This window comes from Rutidosis leptorrhynchoides, chromosome 4, assembly GCF_046630445.1.
Source record: "Rutidosis leptorrhynchoides isolate AG116_Rl617_1_P2 chromosome 4, CSIRO_AGI_Rlap_v1, whole genome shotgun sequence".
NCBI lineage: Eukaryota > Viridiplantae > Streptophyta > Magnoliopsida > Asterales > Asteraceae > Rutidosis > Rutidosis leptorrhynchoides.
The window spans coordinates 101,306,732-101,323,518 of NC_092336.1; the positions used below are offsets into that span (position 1 = coordinate 101,306,732).

The 16,787-nt window shown below is 35.9% G+C and overlaps 1 protein-coding gene across 1 annotated transcript; it reads left to right on the plus strand.

The window, feature by feature from the left end:
* Window positions 1–8,900: 8,900 nt before the first annotated feature.
* On the plus strand, window positions 8,901–12,647 carry LOC139840902 (protein BCCIP homolog). Its single transcript, XM_071831143.1, has 10 exons — window positions 8,901–9,023; window positions 10,428–10,602; window positions 10,672–10,778; window positions 10,861–11,085; window positions 11,241–11,450; window positions 11,560–11,625; window positions 11,731–11,820; window positions 11,924–11,980; window positions 12,142–12,232; window positions 12,320–12,647. The coding sequence occupies exons 2-10, from the start codon at window positions 10,446–10,448 to the stop codon at window positions 12,322–12,324; spliced, it is 1,008 nt and encodes a 335-aa protein (XP_071687244.1). The 5' UTR covers window positions 8,901–9,023; window positions 10,428–10,445; the 3' UTR covers window positions 12,325–12,647.
* The last annotated feature ends 4,140 nt before the right edge of the window (window positions 12,648–16,787 follow it).

The following is a 16,787-nucleotide window of genomic DNA, read 5'->3' on the forward strand; positions in this document are numbered from 1 at the left end:
AAATCAACTAAACACATGTTCTATATATATATGATATGCTAACTTAATGATTTAAAACCTGGAAACACGAAAAACACCGTAAAACCGGATTTACGCCGTCGTAGTAACACCGCGGGCTGTTTTGGGTTAGTTAATTAAAAACTATGATAAACTTTGATTTAAAAGTTGTTATTCTGGAAAAATGATTTTTATTATGAACATGAAACTATATCCAAAAATTATGGTTAAACTCAAAGTGGAAGTATGTTTTCTAAAATGGTCATCTAGACGTCGTTCTTTCGACTGAAATGACTACCTTTACAAAAACGACTTGTAACTTATTTTTCTGACTATAAACCTATACTTTTTCTGTTTAGATTCATAAAATAGAGTTCAATATGAAACCATAGCAATTTAATTCACTCAAAACGGATTTAAAATGAAGAAGTTATGGGTAAAACAAGATTGGATAATTTTTCTCATTTTAGCTACGTGAAAATTGGTAACAAATCTATTCCAACCATAACTTAATCAACTTGTATTGTATATTATGTAATCTTGAGATACCATAGACACGTATACAATGTTTCGACCTATCATGTCGACACATCTATATATATTTTGGAACAACCATAGACACTCTATATGTGAATGTTGGAGTTAGCTATACAGGGTTGAGGTTGATTCCAAAATATATATAGTTTGAGTTGTGATCAATACTGAGATACGTATACACTGGGTCGTGGATTGATTCAAGATAATATTTATCGATTTATTTCTGTACATCTAACTGTGGACAACTAGTTGTACGTTACTAACGAGGACAGCTGACTTAATAAACTTAAAACATCAAAATATATTAAAAGTGTTGTAAATATATTTTGAACATACTTTGATATATATGTATATATTGTTATAGGTTCGTGAATCAACCAGTGGCCAAGTCTTACTTTCCGACGAAGTAAAAATCTGTGAAAGTGAGTTATAGTCCCACTTTTAAAATCTAATATTTTTGGGATGAGAATACATGCAGGTTTTATAAATGATTTACAAAATAGACACAAGTACGTGAAACTACATTCTATGGTTGAATTATCGAAATCGAATATGCCCCTTTTTATTAAGTCTGGTAATCTAAGAATTAGGGAACAGACACCCTAATTGACGCGAATCCTAAAGATAGATCTATTGGGCCTAACAAACCCCATCCAAAGTACCGGATGCTTTAGTACTTCGAAATTTATATCATATCCGAAGGGTGTCCCGGAATGATGGGGATATTCTTATATATGCATCTTGTTAATGTCGGTTACCAGGTGTTCACCATATGAATGATTTTTATCTCTATGTATGGGATGTGTATTGAAATATGAAATCTTGTGGTCTATTGTTACGATTTGATATATATAGGTTAAACCTATAACTCACCAACATTTTTGTTGACGTTTAAAGCATGTTTATTCTCAGGTGAATACTAAGAGCTTCCGCTGTTGCATACTAAAATAAGGACAAGATTTGGAGTCCATGTTTGTATGATATTGTGTAAAAACTGCATTCAAGAAACTGATTTCGATGTAACATATTTGTATTGTAAACCATTATGTAATGGTCGTGTGTAAATAGGATATTTTAGATTATCATTATTTGATAATCTACGTAAAGCTTTTTAAACCTTTATTTATGAAATAAAGGCTATGGTTTGTTTTAAAAATGAATGCAGTCTTTGAAAAACGTCTCATATAGAAGTCAAAACCTCGCAACGAAATCAATTAATATGGAACGTTTTTAATCAATAAGAACGGGACATTTCATATAAAACTAGGGAGCTTCGATGTAATAATTGGTATGGATTGGTTAGCCAAAACGAAATCTCACATCCTTTGTGATCTTAAGGCGATTCAAATTTCTATCGAGAATGGTGAACCCTTGATTGTCTATGGCGATAAGAGTTGCACCGGACTCAACCTCGTCTCGTGCCTTAAAGTTGAAAAATACCTTCGTAAAGGTTGTTTCGCAATTCTAGCCCACGTTAAGAAAGTCGAGACTGACGAGAAACATATCGATGATGTGCCATTTTTTAGTGACTTTTCTGATGTTTTTCCCGACGAATTGCCGGGTCTTCCACCTCATCGACCTGTAGAATTCCAAATCGATCTTATTCCGGGAGCCGCACCCGTAACGCGTGCACCGTATAGACTTACTCCATCCGAAATGCAAGAATTGCAAAGTCAAATCCAAGAACTACTTGACTGTGGTTTTATCCAACCTAGCCATTCACCATGGGACGCTCCGATTTTATTCGTTAAGAAGAAAGATGGATCCCTACGAATGTGCATCGATTATCGTGAACTAAACAAATTGACGGTTAAGAACCGATATCCTTTTCCACGCATCGACGACCTCTTTAATAAACTACAAGGATCTCGTGTATATTCGAAAATCGATCTCCGCTCGGGTTATCATCAACTAAGGGTTAAGGGAGAAGATGTCTCCAAAACCGCTTTCCGGACTCGCTATGGTAGTTGCGAATTCCTTGTCATGCCATTTGGTCTAACTAATGCACCGGCGGTGTTCATGTACCTCATGAACCGCGTGTGCAAACCGTATCTCGACAAATTCGTTATTGTATTCATCGATAATATCTTGGTCTACTCTAAAAGCGAAGAAGAACACGAACAACACCTCCGACTCGTGCTTGAACTCTTGAGACAAGAACGACTCTATGCCAAATTCTCCAAATGTGAATTTTGGTTGAAGGAAGTCCAATTTCTTGGTCATGTTGTAAGCGATCAAGGTATTAAGGTCGATCCCGCAAAAATCGAAGCCATTAGCAAATGGAAACCCCTACTACTCCTACTCACATTCGACAATTCTTGGGTCTCGCAGGATACTATCGTAGATTCATCAAGGATTTATCTTTGGTTGCTCATCCTCTAACCACGTTAACTCACAAGGGAAAGAAATTCATTTGGGCAACCGAACAAGAATCCGCGACTCAAATCTTGAAGACAAAGCTAACCACCACTCCTATCTTGTCACTTCCCGAGGGCAATGATGATTTTGTTGTATATTGCGATGCCTCGAAACATGGTTTTGGGTGTGTATTGATGCAACGAAAGAAAGTCATTGCTTATGCCACTCGACAACTAAAAATTCATGAACGGAACTACACGACACATGATCTCGAACTCGGAGCCGTTGTCTTTGCACTCAAAATGTGGAGACACTATCTCTATGGGACCAAAAGTACCATCTTCACCGATCACAAAAGCCTTTAACACATTTTCGATCAAAAGCAACTAAACATGAGACAATGACGGTGGATCGAAACTTTAAACGATTACGATTGTGAGCTCCGTTACCATCCCGGGAAGGTAAATGTGGTAGCCGATGCCTTAAGTCGAAAGGAAAGAGCGGTGCCTCTTCGTGTCCGAGCCTTAAACATCACCATCCACACCAATCTTAATAATCAAATTTGTGTAGCCTAAGATGAGGCTCTCAAGGATGAAAACATCTCTCTCGAACGCTTAAACGTCCTCGCCTCACGATTCGAAATTAAAGAGACCGGACTCCGATATTTTGCCGGAAGAATTTGTGTACCTAGTTATGGGGACTTACGAAGCCTTATTTTAGACGAGGCCCATAAGTCAAGATATTCGATCCACCCCGGTGCCAACAAGATGTACCACGACCTCAAAGAACAATATTGGTGGCCGAACATTAAAAGGGACGTTGCTACTTATGTTGGAAAGTGCCTAACTTGCTCCAAAGTCAAAGCCGAACATCAAAGGCCATCCGGGTTACTTCAATAACCCGACATCCCTCATTGGAAGTGAGAAAGAATAACGATGGACTTTATCACCAAACTACCCAAGATGATAGGCGGTTACGATACCATTTGGGTTATTGTTGACCGTCTCACCAAATCCGCCCACTTCCTAGCCATGAAGGAAACCGACAAAATGGAAAAACTTGCACAACTTTACATTAAGGAGATCGTAGCCCGTCACGGTGTACCTTTATCGATTATTTCTGACTGAGATGGCCGTTTTGTTTCTAGATTTTGGCGTACTTTACAAGAAGCATTGGGAACACGATTAGACATGAGCACCGCATACCATCCGCAAACCGACGGACAAAGCGAACGCACAATTCAAACCTTGGAAGACATGTTACGAGCTTGCGTTGTCGATTTTGGAAAATCTTGGGACAAGCATTTGCCACTAGCCGAGTTCTCTTACAACAATAGTTACCATGCGAGTATTAAAGCCGCACCTTTTGAAGCGTTATATGGCCAAAAATATCGTTCTCCTCTTTGTTGGGCCGAAGTAGGCGACACACAAATCACCGGACCCGAACTCATTCATGAAACAACTGAGAAGATCGTTCAAATCCGAGATAGACTTAGGACGGCTCGTAGTCGTCAAAAGAGCTATACCGACATTAGACACAACGACCTCGAATTCCAAGTCGGTGACTGCGTAATGTTAAAAGTCGCACCTTGAAAAGGTGTAATCCGTTTCGGAAAACGCGGGAAGTTAAATCCGCGGTATATTGGTCCTTTCGAAATCTTGGAGCGTGTTGGAACTGTTGCTTATCGTTTAGATCTCCCGCCTCAACTGAGCTCCGTTCATCCTACTTTCCATGTATCAAATTTGAAGAAGTGTCTCGCCGAACCCGAACTCGTCATCCCTTTCGTGGAGCTTACTATTGACGACAAACTTCATTTTGTGGAAGAACCGGTTGAAATTGTGGATCACTCCGTCAAAACGCTAAAACAGAGCCGAATTCCGATTGTCAAGTCCGTTGGAACGCCAAAAGGGGACCCGAGTTTACTTGGGAAAGACAAGATCAAATGCAAAGAAAGTATCCTCATTTATTCGTGGATTCAGAAACGCAAGATCCCGAGGAAGAAACAACGACTACTACGCCTACTTAAATTTCAGGACGAAATTTCTTTTAAGGAGTAGGTAATGTAACATCCCGTCTTTTTCCGTTTACCTTCCGTTATACTATTTTAAAGTCCGTTATATAATTATAACATCCTCCGTTAATACGCGTTTTAAAATATCTCGTTTAAGTAATTCACGCACCCGATTCAAACTCGAGGGACTAGACTTGCCAAATGACCAAAGATGTTACTAGGTCAAATGGTCAAACCATCATCCCTTCCACTCATTCACCTCCTCACTCTTTTACTACTTCCACTTTATTCTCTCAAATACCAAATCAAAGATTCATCATCTATTCAAGATCTAGCAAGCATTGATTCAAACAAATTACATATTCGGAATCCTTGCATCTTCCTCTTCGAATCCATACCAATCTCATTGCATTTGGGTAACTTTCTAAAAATACTAAATTCTTGTTCTTGGTCTTTTAAACTTAAAAGTGTGTTAATTAGTGTCTATGGCTCAAGTCTAACATGAATATGTGATTTATATGCTCGATCTTGTTATTTTGAGTAACTAGCATGAACTTGATAAATGAGTATGTTTAATCTTGAATTTTGCTTGCTTAAATGTTGTTAAATATTAAAAGTGCATGTATTAAATGTGTTACTAACATCACTAGCTTCAATTTGATGTGTATGTTGACTTAGAAAGACTCCATAAACTTAATTGCTAAATTTGTAATTTTGAATTAGGGTTTGATAGAAGTAAAATAGATTTTTGATGCATTGAATGCCTTGCAATGTTAATTGTAAGTGTTTAGTTGTATTGTATGCGTAATTACCTACGAAACGGCGTATTATATGTGTGCATTCGGGTTTCGAATCATTGGTTACATTTATGAGCTTGAATATCATTAATGATGAACATTTAATGTGGTTTTGATTGTTGTAAATGCTAAAATTGATTGATGATATGTGTTTAGTTGTATTCCTCGTTAAATTACCTTTCCAACGATGTATGGTATGCGTTTTAGGTATTTACGGTTCATTAGTTATGATAAATTGAAGTTTGGATGAGACTTGAACAATTGAAACAGCCTAGGTACCAGCTCCCGCACAGTTTCGCGGCGCGGCCCTTCTGTGTCGCGGCGCGGCAATAGCCGCGTTCAGGGACTGATCAACCTTGTCATTTTACGAAAAACGTTTGCTATGCTACGCACCTCCGATTCACATGTAACTTGTTCTAACATGCTTATATATGATTAAAAACCTCAGAAAAATAGTTCGGGACCCGACCCGAACGTGTTGACTTTTTCGTTGACTTTGACTTGACCAAAGTTGACTTTTGTCCAAACTTAACCAATACTTGTTTAAACCGTTCTAATCTTCTTGTATACTTGATTCTTGCATGAAACTTGACAACTTGATTCACATGCTATATAATCGAGTCGTGATGAGCCATATGACTAATTGAACAACTTCGACCAATCGTGTTTACCGTTATTGATACTACCTACTAGTTTAGGTCAAGACTAGCATTCGTTTTTGCACATGTTTACTTGTGAAGTACTTTTATATGCTTGCACTCAAGGTGAGATCATAGTCCCACTTAGCAAAGATACGTACGAGTTAGAACGAAAATCCTCAAGTCCAATTATCATTAGTTACACTTGTAGGGTGTAAGCGAGAACTTATGTTGTGTGGCCATACGGGTTTAACGAACCCTCATTCGGACGGTTCGCTACCGTTAGCGAATGAAATGTAATTTTATCGAAATAGTGTATGTTCTAACACTATTATGCAGAGGTAAGATTCAGTTAAGCTTTGGTAATTGGGTGCTCGTAATACAAACAACATCTTTTGAGATGTATACGCTTGATACTAAATCTTGTGGTTCAAAAACATACTTTACAAGTACACCTACGATTTCACCAACGTTTTTGTTGACATATTTTTCTATGTTTTTCTCAGGTCCTTGAATACTAGGTGATACATGCTTCCGCACTATACTTTTTGATATTTGCTTGGATGTCGAGTATACATGCATACGTGGAACGTCTTTTGACTTATTCTTAATTTGTGTCGCATATGTTTCAATTGTACTTTAAACGTTGTAATGTAACTAGTCGTCGAACTGCTTTGTAAACCTTGAAACATCCTTATTTTTGAAATGAATGCGACATATTTTGGCCAAACGTTGCTTTAAAAGACTTATGACCACGTAACGGGACCTAAGTAGACGGCGCCGTCAATGACGATTTTGACGGGTTACTACAAATAACACTCACCACGCTACTACTGTGCTACTTTTTTTTTTGTCTCAAACGATAAAAAAACAACTTTAATAAAAGGAACAACCCTGCAATGCTACCAAAAGATGTCGAAAAATATTTTTTTTTACAAAATAGATCAACTAACTTTAAAAAAAAAAAAACCCCGAACGCTAAAAGAAGCAACTTTCACAAAGGAACAACCCTTCAATGTTAGATGTCGATTTTTTATTTTTTTTTTACAAAATATATTAACACTTTTTTTTAACTCGCATTCAAAACGGAGTCCCCGGCGCGAAGCGAGGGCTCCACAACTAGTTAATTAATAAAGAATAAAAATCAAAATAAATATATGTAAAATAAAAACTGTTGAACTATCTCGAATTCATGAGTTGTAGACGCGAGCAAAAATTCAAATCCAAATGGGAGACCATCAAATATGTACTCGGTTGATGATATATATATATATATATATATATATATATATATATATATATATATATATATATATATATATATATATATATATATATATATATATATATATATATAGTGAAAGGATCCCTAGAGAACTAGAGTATGTAGAGAACCCATAGAACTCATAGATTGAACTTCAATCTATGTGGAGATTGAGCTTCAATCTATGAAAAAAAAATACAATCTGGGAAAAAAAAATACAACCTGGGAAAAAAAAATACAATCTGGGAAAGAAAAAAAACAGCGAATCTGAACGGAAAAAAAAAGTGAATCTGCAAAAAAAAAAAAAAAACTGCAAAAAAGGTCAATCTGTACAAAAAAAAAGTCAAATCTGCACAGAAAAAAGTCGATCTGCAAAAAAAAAAACTGCAAAAAAAAAAAAACGCAGATGACTCAATCTGCACGTAGATTGACTCAATCTGCATAAAAAAAAACCGAAAAAAGTCGTTCTGTAAAAAAAAAAAAAAAAAACTGGAAAAATTCGTCTGCAAAAAAAAAAAAAATCTGAACAGAAAAAAAATTCTGCAAAAAATAAATAAATAATAATATGTGAATCTGCACGAGTTTCATGAGTTCTCTACTACTATGAGTTCTCCATGGATCCTCACCATATATATATATATATATATAAAATAAGAACTATATGGGCTGTTGACAAATAGCTTATTGGACTATTTACTAGGCTGAACAGGTCCAATAGTTTATTTTTAGCCAATTGGTATTATCACCAAAAAGCTCATTTTTTTAACCTTTCTTGCATGAGAGCCCAAAATTTTTTTTACCAATTTGTCCTCTCAAAGAGCAAGGTGCCTTGCTCCCTTGCGCCTTGCGTACTTGCGACCTTGGTTTCACATGGGAGCAAGGAGCAAGGTGCCTGTTGCTCCCTTGCTTCCACCTGGGAGCAAGGACGCAAGGTGCCTCTTGATCCCAGGTGAAAGCAAGGGAGCAAGAGGCACATTGCGTCCTTGCTCCCAGGTGGAAGCAAGGGAGCAAGATGCACCTTGCTCCCAGGTGGAAGCAAGGGAGCAAGAGGCATCTTGCGTCCTTGCTACCAGGTGGAAGCAAGGGAGCAAGAGGCACCTTGCTCCTTGCTCCCATGTGAAACCAATGACGCAATGCGCAAGGGAGCAAGGAACCATGCTTCTTGCGATGGCAAATTGACAATTTTTTAATGTTTGGGTTCTTGCGCAAGAAAAGTAAAAAAAATGGGCTTTTTGGTGATAATTGCTTGCCAATTTCACCCAAAACTTCCCTGCACGTTGAAAAAAGCTTCCGTAGATAAATTCTTTCACTGCCCACCCTCGTCGGTAATTGTAATTTCAGCTGCCCTGCCGCCCGCCGCCCATCGCCGCCACCAGTGAATTGTCCCGTCTCGTTAGCCACAAATAACTCCGCTTTTGTAGGTAACTATTCTATTTCATCTAATACTTTGATTTCTAAAGGTGTCATGTGTAAGATAATCGCAGGTATCTAAAGTTTAGCATTTCGATTTATTACTGTAAATAATAACTCTCGCTCTGTTTTATTCGCTACACGCATCCATACTTTTTTGTATTACTATCAATTGTTACCTCGATTTAATTACCTTATCAGTTTTGAAACAAAACTGCATCTTAGTAGGTTCAAAGTTTAGTACATTTGATGGATAATAAAAGTGAAAGTAGACTTTTTTGGCCATATAGTTAGACCAAAGACTGAATATTCGTTCTTTAATTGTTGAACTTTTTCGTTTATCTGTCATTTGATTTTTTTGATTTTGGAATTTTTGCAACAATTATATTAGTATAACAATGTGGTATAAGTGGAATTTAATGAATATTGACCATGTGTACAAGTTTTATGATGTACATCCTAATAAAGTAGATATCTGAATTACTATAACATACTTTGTAGTTGGGTGTCAATATTGACCCATTTAGGAGGTTGCTGAACCTGTTGGAACCAAGAGGAAGACACACTTGCAATGGCCATAAGCGAAAATCTCTTTGTAGTTGGGTGTTAATATTTACCCATTTAGGAGGTTGCGTAACATGTCGGAGCCAAAAGCAAAACACACTTGCAATGGCCAAAAGTAAAACTCACTTTGTAGTTGGGTGTTAATATTGACCCATAAAGTATAGCAGCCTGAGTCAGTTTCTCATGTTGCTAATTGCTATTGATATATTATTGTTTAAAATATGAATGTGATTAAAAGTTCTATTATTATGACACTGCTATATTGTTGGTATAACATGTGTTCTTAGACTAGTTGTTATGTTGTTAATTGAATTGTGCGATGGGAAAATGTAGATCTTTTGATTTACTCAGCTTGCATAATATGGCATTCTTCAACAGGAGCTTCCTTTTATCATAAACTATGAATGAATTATATTAGTTAGATAAAAATATAAAAATACTTTAAATTTAATTAATGTAATCAAACAAGGATTAAAATTTGTTAGCAATTGCATTTTCGGTATTTGCTTCTAAAAACTTTTTACCTTTCAAATATCATTGCCCACAACAGATACATTATTATCTTTAGTTTGAACTTTTTACATTTTGAAAGGTTATGGTTAAAGAACCAAATATATTACGATTATTATGCACATTAAACCGGCCGTGTTTCAATACAACATGTGTGTAACAAAACAATTCTCTATCGTAATTTGGACAACTCCGCGGCGAAGCGCGGGTACCCCAACTAGTTGAAAACATAGGTTAGAATCCTTGTATGCATACAACTTTACATGTGTGTATATATATATTTATTTTGTGTTATTGTGTTATTGTATTATAATCTTCAAATTGTTTATGCAATTGTTTAGGTTATCTCTAAATTCATAATGCCACGAAGACCAACTAGAAGAGGCTCTTTACAGAAGCCGCAACCAGGTTTGTCTCGTTTAGCCCGTTTGACGGCCTTAGTTACCTCCGCTCGCAAGGGAAAAAAGCAGAATGTCAAATCAACACAACATAAAAAAGTTCCCCACAACCCTACATGTACGAATGCTCAATTCTTTATCGTTTGCAAAAATATTTTTTATTCAATAATCTGATTCTTGCTTATAGGTAGCAAAAGCGAAAAGCGTGTTATGAAAGAAGAGAAAAAAGAGTCTTCATCGTCTTCTGACATTGACAATTCATCTTCTGACGATGACCATTCATCTTCCTCTGATGTAATTACTTAGCCTGTGTATTAACTCGAAATGGTTATTTATGTGTTCAGATAAAGATTGTATTTTGTTTTGTGTTTTGAAGGGAGTTGTTCAAGCAGATTTTGCTTTCTTTGATCCAAAGCCTGATGATTTCCATGGAGTGAAGGTTTTATTGCAGAGCTACCTTGATGATAAAGAATGGGATCTGAGCAGTTTTGTAGACTTGATTTTGCAGCAAACGACTGTGGGAACTGTTATTAAGATTGAAGATGATGAAGATAATTGTGTTTACGGCTTTGTTTCTGCTTTGAATTTGCAAAGATATAAGGTGAACATTCATTTGCAACATCCAACTTTTGGTTGGGTGATGGGTCCCACCATGGGCGGGCTTAAACAGTTTTTTTTTTTTTTTTTTTTTTTTACTTGTATTTAATTCGCTCAATAAAAATTATAAAAGATAATTACATGATGGTTTTTTTCCAGGACTGTAAATGCATGATGGAAGTGGAAGAGTTCCTATTAACAATTTGTCCAGATAATGAAATAAAAGATAAATTGAAATCACATTTTGGAGAGGAATCCGCAAATGTGGGTCTTTTGATCTCGCAACGTGTCGTGAATCTGCCACCTCAGCTTCTACCTCCCTTGTATGATGGTTTGTTTGATGAAATCTCCTGGGCTACAGAAGACGAGGTTAGATGAGAAAAAGATTCTTTATTTACCATATCGTTCCCCTTGATATGAAAAAAGTTAATTTGATATCCTTTCGAAACTCATGCATTAGTGTGATTATTTTTTACAGCCAACAAAGGAGCTGAGGAAGTCATTCTGCTTTAAATATTATATCATGGTCAGCAAAATTTACAAGGTAGTCTAACCTCGCTATTATGATTATATATAATATACAATAAGTCTTGTTTTACCAATTACGTTTTTAACTAGAATCAACCTTTTTTTCATTGAGGACCTTTAGCGTAAGAACGGAGACCAGAAAAAGAAGGGTAGCAGCTCTAATGAAGAAGCTATTATTTACTTAAAGGCAGAAGATGAAATATTTCATAATGTAAACTTCTCCTTCTAGCTGTGTTTAGAATGTTTTTTTTTTATTATTATAATTTTTTTTAAACTGTGAATTTGATATATGATTGTTTGTCACACGGGTTCAGCTCAGTGCATGGTCCTTTAGCTTTCCTTTGCGCACACACCAGGTCACCACCAATGAGGCAAGTTTGATTTTGGTTCCTTATACTTTGCATATACTATAGTTTTAATCCGAACCCATTTTGACATGTTAGCCAACCCGCCCATGTTTCCACTCTTAGTTATATGTATAGCATGATGTTACAGTTATATTCACCCGGTGAAATATATTATTCTCTTGCAGCTAAAAGGGTATCGTGCAATGGGTTTAGTCATGGCCGTTGAAGCGACCAGTGTCTCAAATTTCCGACAGCAGTTGCGTTCATTAATTGAAGGTTGATATAACGATTTCGTAACTTTTCTATTGATTTTCTACCTTGGAAGTTTCTAACTTATTTTCATTTGTTTCATTGCTTTCTCAGATTAGAGTCAGAGAGTTTCCTATAAATGTCACAAAAATCTGATGATGGTTATTCGCCCTGCTTTACTTGCTTGAGTAAGTCATATAGTATAGGGCGCATGCGTGAATTTTGTTTTCCTGATCATTTTGTTGGACCTGAAATACATAATTATGATTTATAACCTTAATTTGTGGTTGACATCGTACACCGACAGCATAGCTGTTGATATTTCTCTGATTAGAGGTGGCCAATTGAGATAAGTTCGCTCGGTGGGTAGTGTATTAGGTCAAAGTGGGCAGTATGAGTTGAAATAGGCTTGGGTAGAAACAGGCTACATTAGTAGTAATGATACGCCTTACGGATTTCATCTAACATCTAATATATTTTTGAGTATTTTGTATGTCTCCCGTATCCTGTAGTGAAAAAGGTACAAAGGTGGGATCCACTTGACATTATTATGAAGGTTTGTGATTAAAAGAGTACGACATCTGTGCATTTGAACACGGCCATAACCCGTCCACCGATGCACAGTTCGGCTGTTCGATAAGAAACATTAGGGACATTAAGGCAGTATCGTACATAAGTCCTTCATCGTGGGCATTCGATATGCAATACGGAAACGTTTCACATAAGCCCCTAATCGTCAATGGTCTTGCAACTTGCACATGGGAGCGTTTGTGCCATGTAAGCCCCTTTCGTTCGGAAAGTTTGTTACACGCATGAATTAATACGTGTGTCATTCAAGTAACAAACTTTTCCTCCTATAAATTACGACAAGGGGCATTCATTTGTGCATCTTTACACTCACCATAAACTCACTTTGCTAAAATCAATTCATACATTTTGATATAGTAGAGCTCCCATAAAATTCTAATTAATCTTTATCGGAATTTTCCATTACCGGAGAGTTTAGCCATCGATTGTTTACGTATCCAGATCCTGATTGGGTTTGCACGATTATTGGAGAGTAAACAACCGATCATTCTTACTGACATATACTCCTTAATTTTGCACTCATGTTGTATACTCATCCAGTCTACGCTTTACCGAGTACCTAAATCATACAACTACGGAAAACGACAATAATTATTTACATTTGTAAGAACAGGGTGATTGAGGGAAACCTACCTGTGTTATTGGCACGACAAGATAACATAGGTCTAATTCATGTTGCATGTCAATCACTCCACAAATTTCGGGACAATGGTGAAACTTGAATACTACCAATATTTGCCTATTTAGTTGCATTCTTTTACCAAAAAATATCATATGAAGCACATGGGTGTTGTCATAATAGCAGGTCTCCCTAGTGTTGTGAGTTTTTGATATAAATCATTAAATCATTTACAGCAAATTTGCAGCATAGAACCTGGGTGGTCTGCTCTGTTCTGGTCTGGTTTGGGTGGTGCGAGTTGCGCACCCAGGTGATTTTATGGTCCGTTGAGGTTGGTTTTAGTGAGTTAGTGGATTGAGGACCATATGTTTGTTTCTTTTTATGAAGTTACTGTTATATAATCAGCCTTCAATGATTGATGCAAAGCTTCATTGGGATGCAATAACAGTTGGGAACATAAGCATAAAGTTGACAACTAATAAACAGATTAATTTCAAAAATGTAAGCGATGTTATAATAATAATAATAATATAGATATGGATAGTCAATTTTGGTGTATACATATAGTCAATTTTGGTACACAAAGTATGTATTTTTATATTGAGATTTTAGGCTATAAATACTCATGAATGCAAGCATTAAACTTGCACCATTTCTCACACTTACAAAGTGTTTCTTTCTTTCTCTCCATTATCATCTTTGTTCTTACACTTCATTATTAGTATTCTAAATCAAGAATCAAACCACTAAAGGTAGTTATAAGCCTACTGAATTATAACATCAAGAATCAAACCACTAAAGGTAGTTATAAGCCTACTGAATTATAACACGTTATCAGCACGATAATCTTAATACTAAATATGGTTGGCTCTGCCACCAAAATGATATATGGTCGGTTATACCACCAAAATGATATATGGTCGGTTATACCACCAAAATGATATATGGTCGGTTATACCACCAGAATGATATAGGTCGGTTATACCACCTGAAAAAAATATATGGTCGACACTGTCGCCAAATTTTCATTTATGTTTACTAATATTTATATTTTTGTTATATAACATTTATTTATGATTTCTTACACATGGTCGACACTGTCACCTACTTATCATTTATGTTATATTAAATTTATGTTTAATGTTTATATACTTATGAATATAAATTGACTCTAATTTATCATGATGTTTGTTTTAATTTTTGATAATAGAAAATGTCGAATCTGGAAAAGCTTAAATTTACTCCTTTAGAATCAACTGGAAACAACTACATGCCATGGGTTATAAAAGTAAAAATGCATCTTAAATCAATGGGCATTCTTGAAACCATAAATGAAAACAACACTTGTTCTGAAAAAGAACAAGCTACGGCATGCTGCTTTATTCATCAACATATTGATGAATGCTTACAAAATAATTATGTGACTGTAGAAGATCCCCATGTTTTATGGGAAGGTCTCAAAAGCAGATTCAATAATCAAAGAGAAATTTTACTTCCAGCTGCAATGGAACAATGGAGAACATTAAGGTTCCAAGACTTTAAGAAAGTAAATGAATACAGCTCAGCTCTGTATAATACATGTTCACAACTTAAATTCTGTGGACATGAAATTAGTGATGCAGACATGATGGAGAAAACTTTCTCCACAATGAATGCTGCAAACATCACAGTGCAAAGAAATTTGAGAATGCTAAAGTTCAAAACATATCCTGAACTTAATTCATATCTCTTAGTTGCAGAGCAAAATGATGAGCTATTAATGAAAAATCAGCAATCCCGTCCTACTGGTACACTTGCAATCCCTGAAGCAAATACTGCAAATAATTATAAACAGGGACAAGGACGCGGGCAAGGTCGTGGTTATAATAACCATCACCATCATCATGCCAAAAGCCATAACTATGGTAGAAACCATCCTTATGGTAATGGTAATGGGCGTGGACGTGGTCGTGGTCGTGGCCGTGGTGGTCAAAGAAATAGTAATCCACGAAAATATAAATATCAACCACAAAACAAGCCCATTAAACAAGATGTTGAAGAAAATTCTTCTAAAAATTCTGAAGAATCTTGCTACAGATGTGGTAGAATGGGCCACTGGGCTAATACTTGCCGAACATCTAAACATCTTGTTAAGATGTATCAGGATTCGCTGAAAGGTAAAGAAAAGGAAGTAAATTTTGTGGATAATATTGATCCAACAGTCACTGAGAAACCATCTGATTTATATGAAGATTTCTTGAATGTTTAAGTTGTGTGTCTTTTGAAAAATAAACGATTTAATATCGTCTGTCTTTGTCATTATGTTTGCTAAATGTTTCAGTACTATCTATTTGCGTTTAAAATATTGTGTAATATTAATGTACTCACTATTTATTTCTTATATATGAAGTTCAATATGAATTTTGCTGGAATACAACATCAATCAAGTGGTGGAGATCTCTGTATAGCAGACAGTGGAACTACACACACTATACTTAAATCCGAGAAATATTTTATTGATCTAAAACCAACGGAAGGAACTATACATACAATATCAGGACCTGCTAACTTGATAAAAGGGATAGGAAAGGCAAATTTCATACTACCAAATGGTACAAAATTTTTAATAAATGATGCCTTATTTTCTCCCAAGTCAAGCAGAAATTTATTGAGTTTCTCCGACATATACCTTAACGGGTATGATTATCAGTCAGTGACAACAGAAAATGAGAAATATTTAAGTATCACTGACAAGAGTCATGTGGTTGAAAAACTGCCAAGACTTAGTTCTGGATTACATTATACACATATAAATGTACCAGAAATACATATGGTAGTTAACGAAAAATATATTGATCCTGGTGTATTCAGTTTATGGCATAACAGATTAGGCCATCCAGGATCAACAATGATGAAAAGGATTATTGAATGTACTCATGGACATCCACTAAAGGATAGAAAAATCCATCATGATACAATGGTTCCATGTACATCTTGCTCTCTTGGAAAATTGATAACTAGACCCTCACCACTTAAGGTTGAGAAAGAATCACCAATGTTTCTTGAAAGAATTCAAGGTGATGTATGTGGACCAATTCATCCACCATGTGGACCATTTAGATATTTCATGGTTCTAATAGACGCATCTAGCAGATGGTCTCATGTTTGTCTGTTATCAAGCCGTAATGTGGCATTTGCAAAATTTCTTGCCCAAATTATTAAATTGAGAGCTCATTTTCCTGATTACACCATTAAAAGGGTGAGACTTGATAATGCTGGTGAATTTACATCTCAAGCATTTAATGACTATTGCATGTCTATAGGAATTGTTGTTGAACATTCTGTTGCTCATGTGCATACACAAAATGGTTTAGCCGAGTCATTGATTAAACGTTT

Excerpts from the sequence above, each read along its gene's own strand:
- LOC139840902 (XM_071831143.1), top strand. The coding sequence starts at position 10,446 with ATGCCACGAAGACCAACTAGAAGAGGCTCTTTACAGAAGCCGCAACCA. Across the intron at positions 11,086-11,240 it reads TGAATTTGCAAAGATATAAG|GACTGTAAATGCATGATGGA; the intron begins GTGAACATTCAT and ends GTTTTTTTCCAG. Across the intron at positions 11,626-11,730 it reads TGGTCAGCAAAATTTACAAG|CGTAAGAACGGAGACCAGAA; the intron begins GTAGTCTAACCT and ends GAGGACCTTTAG.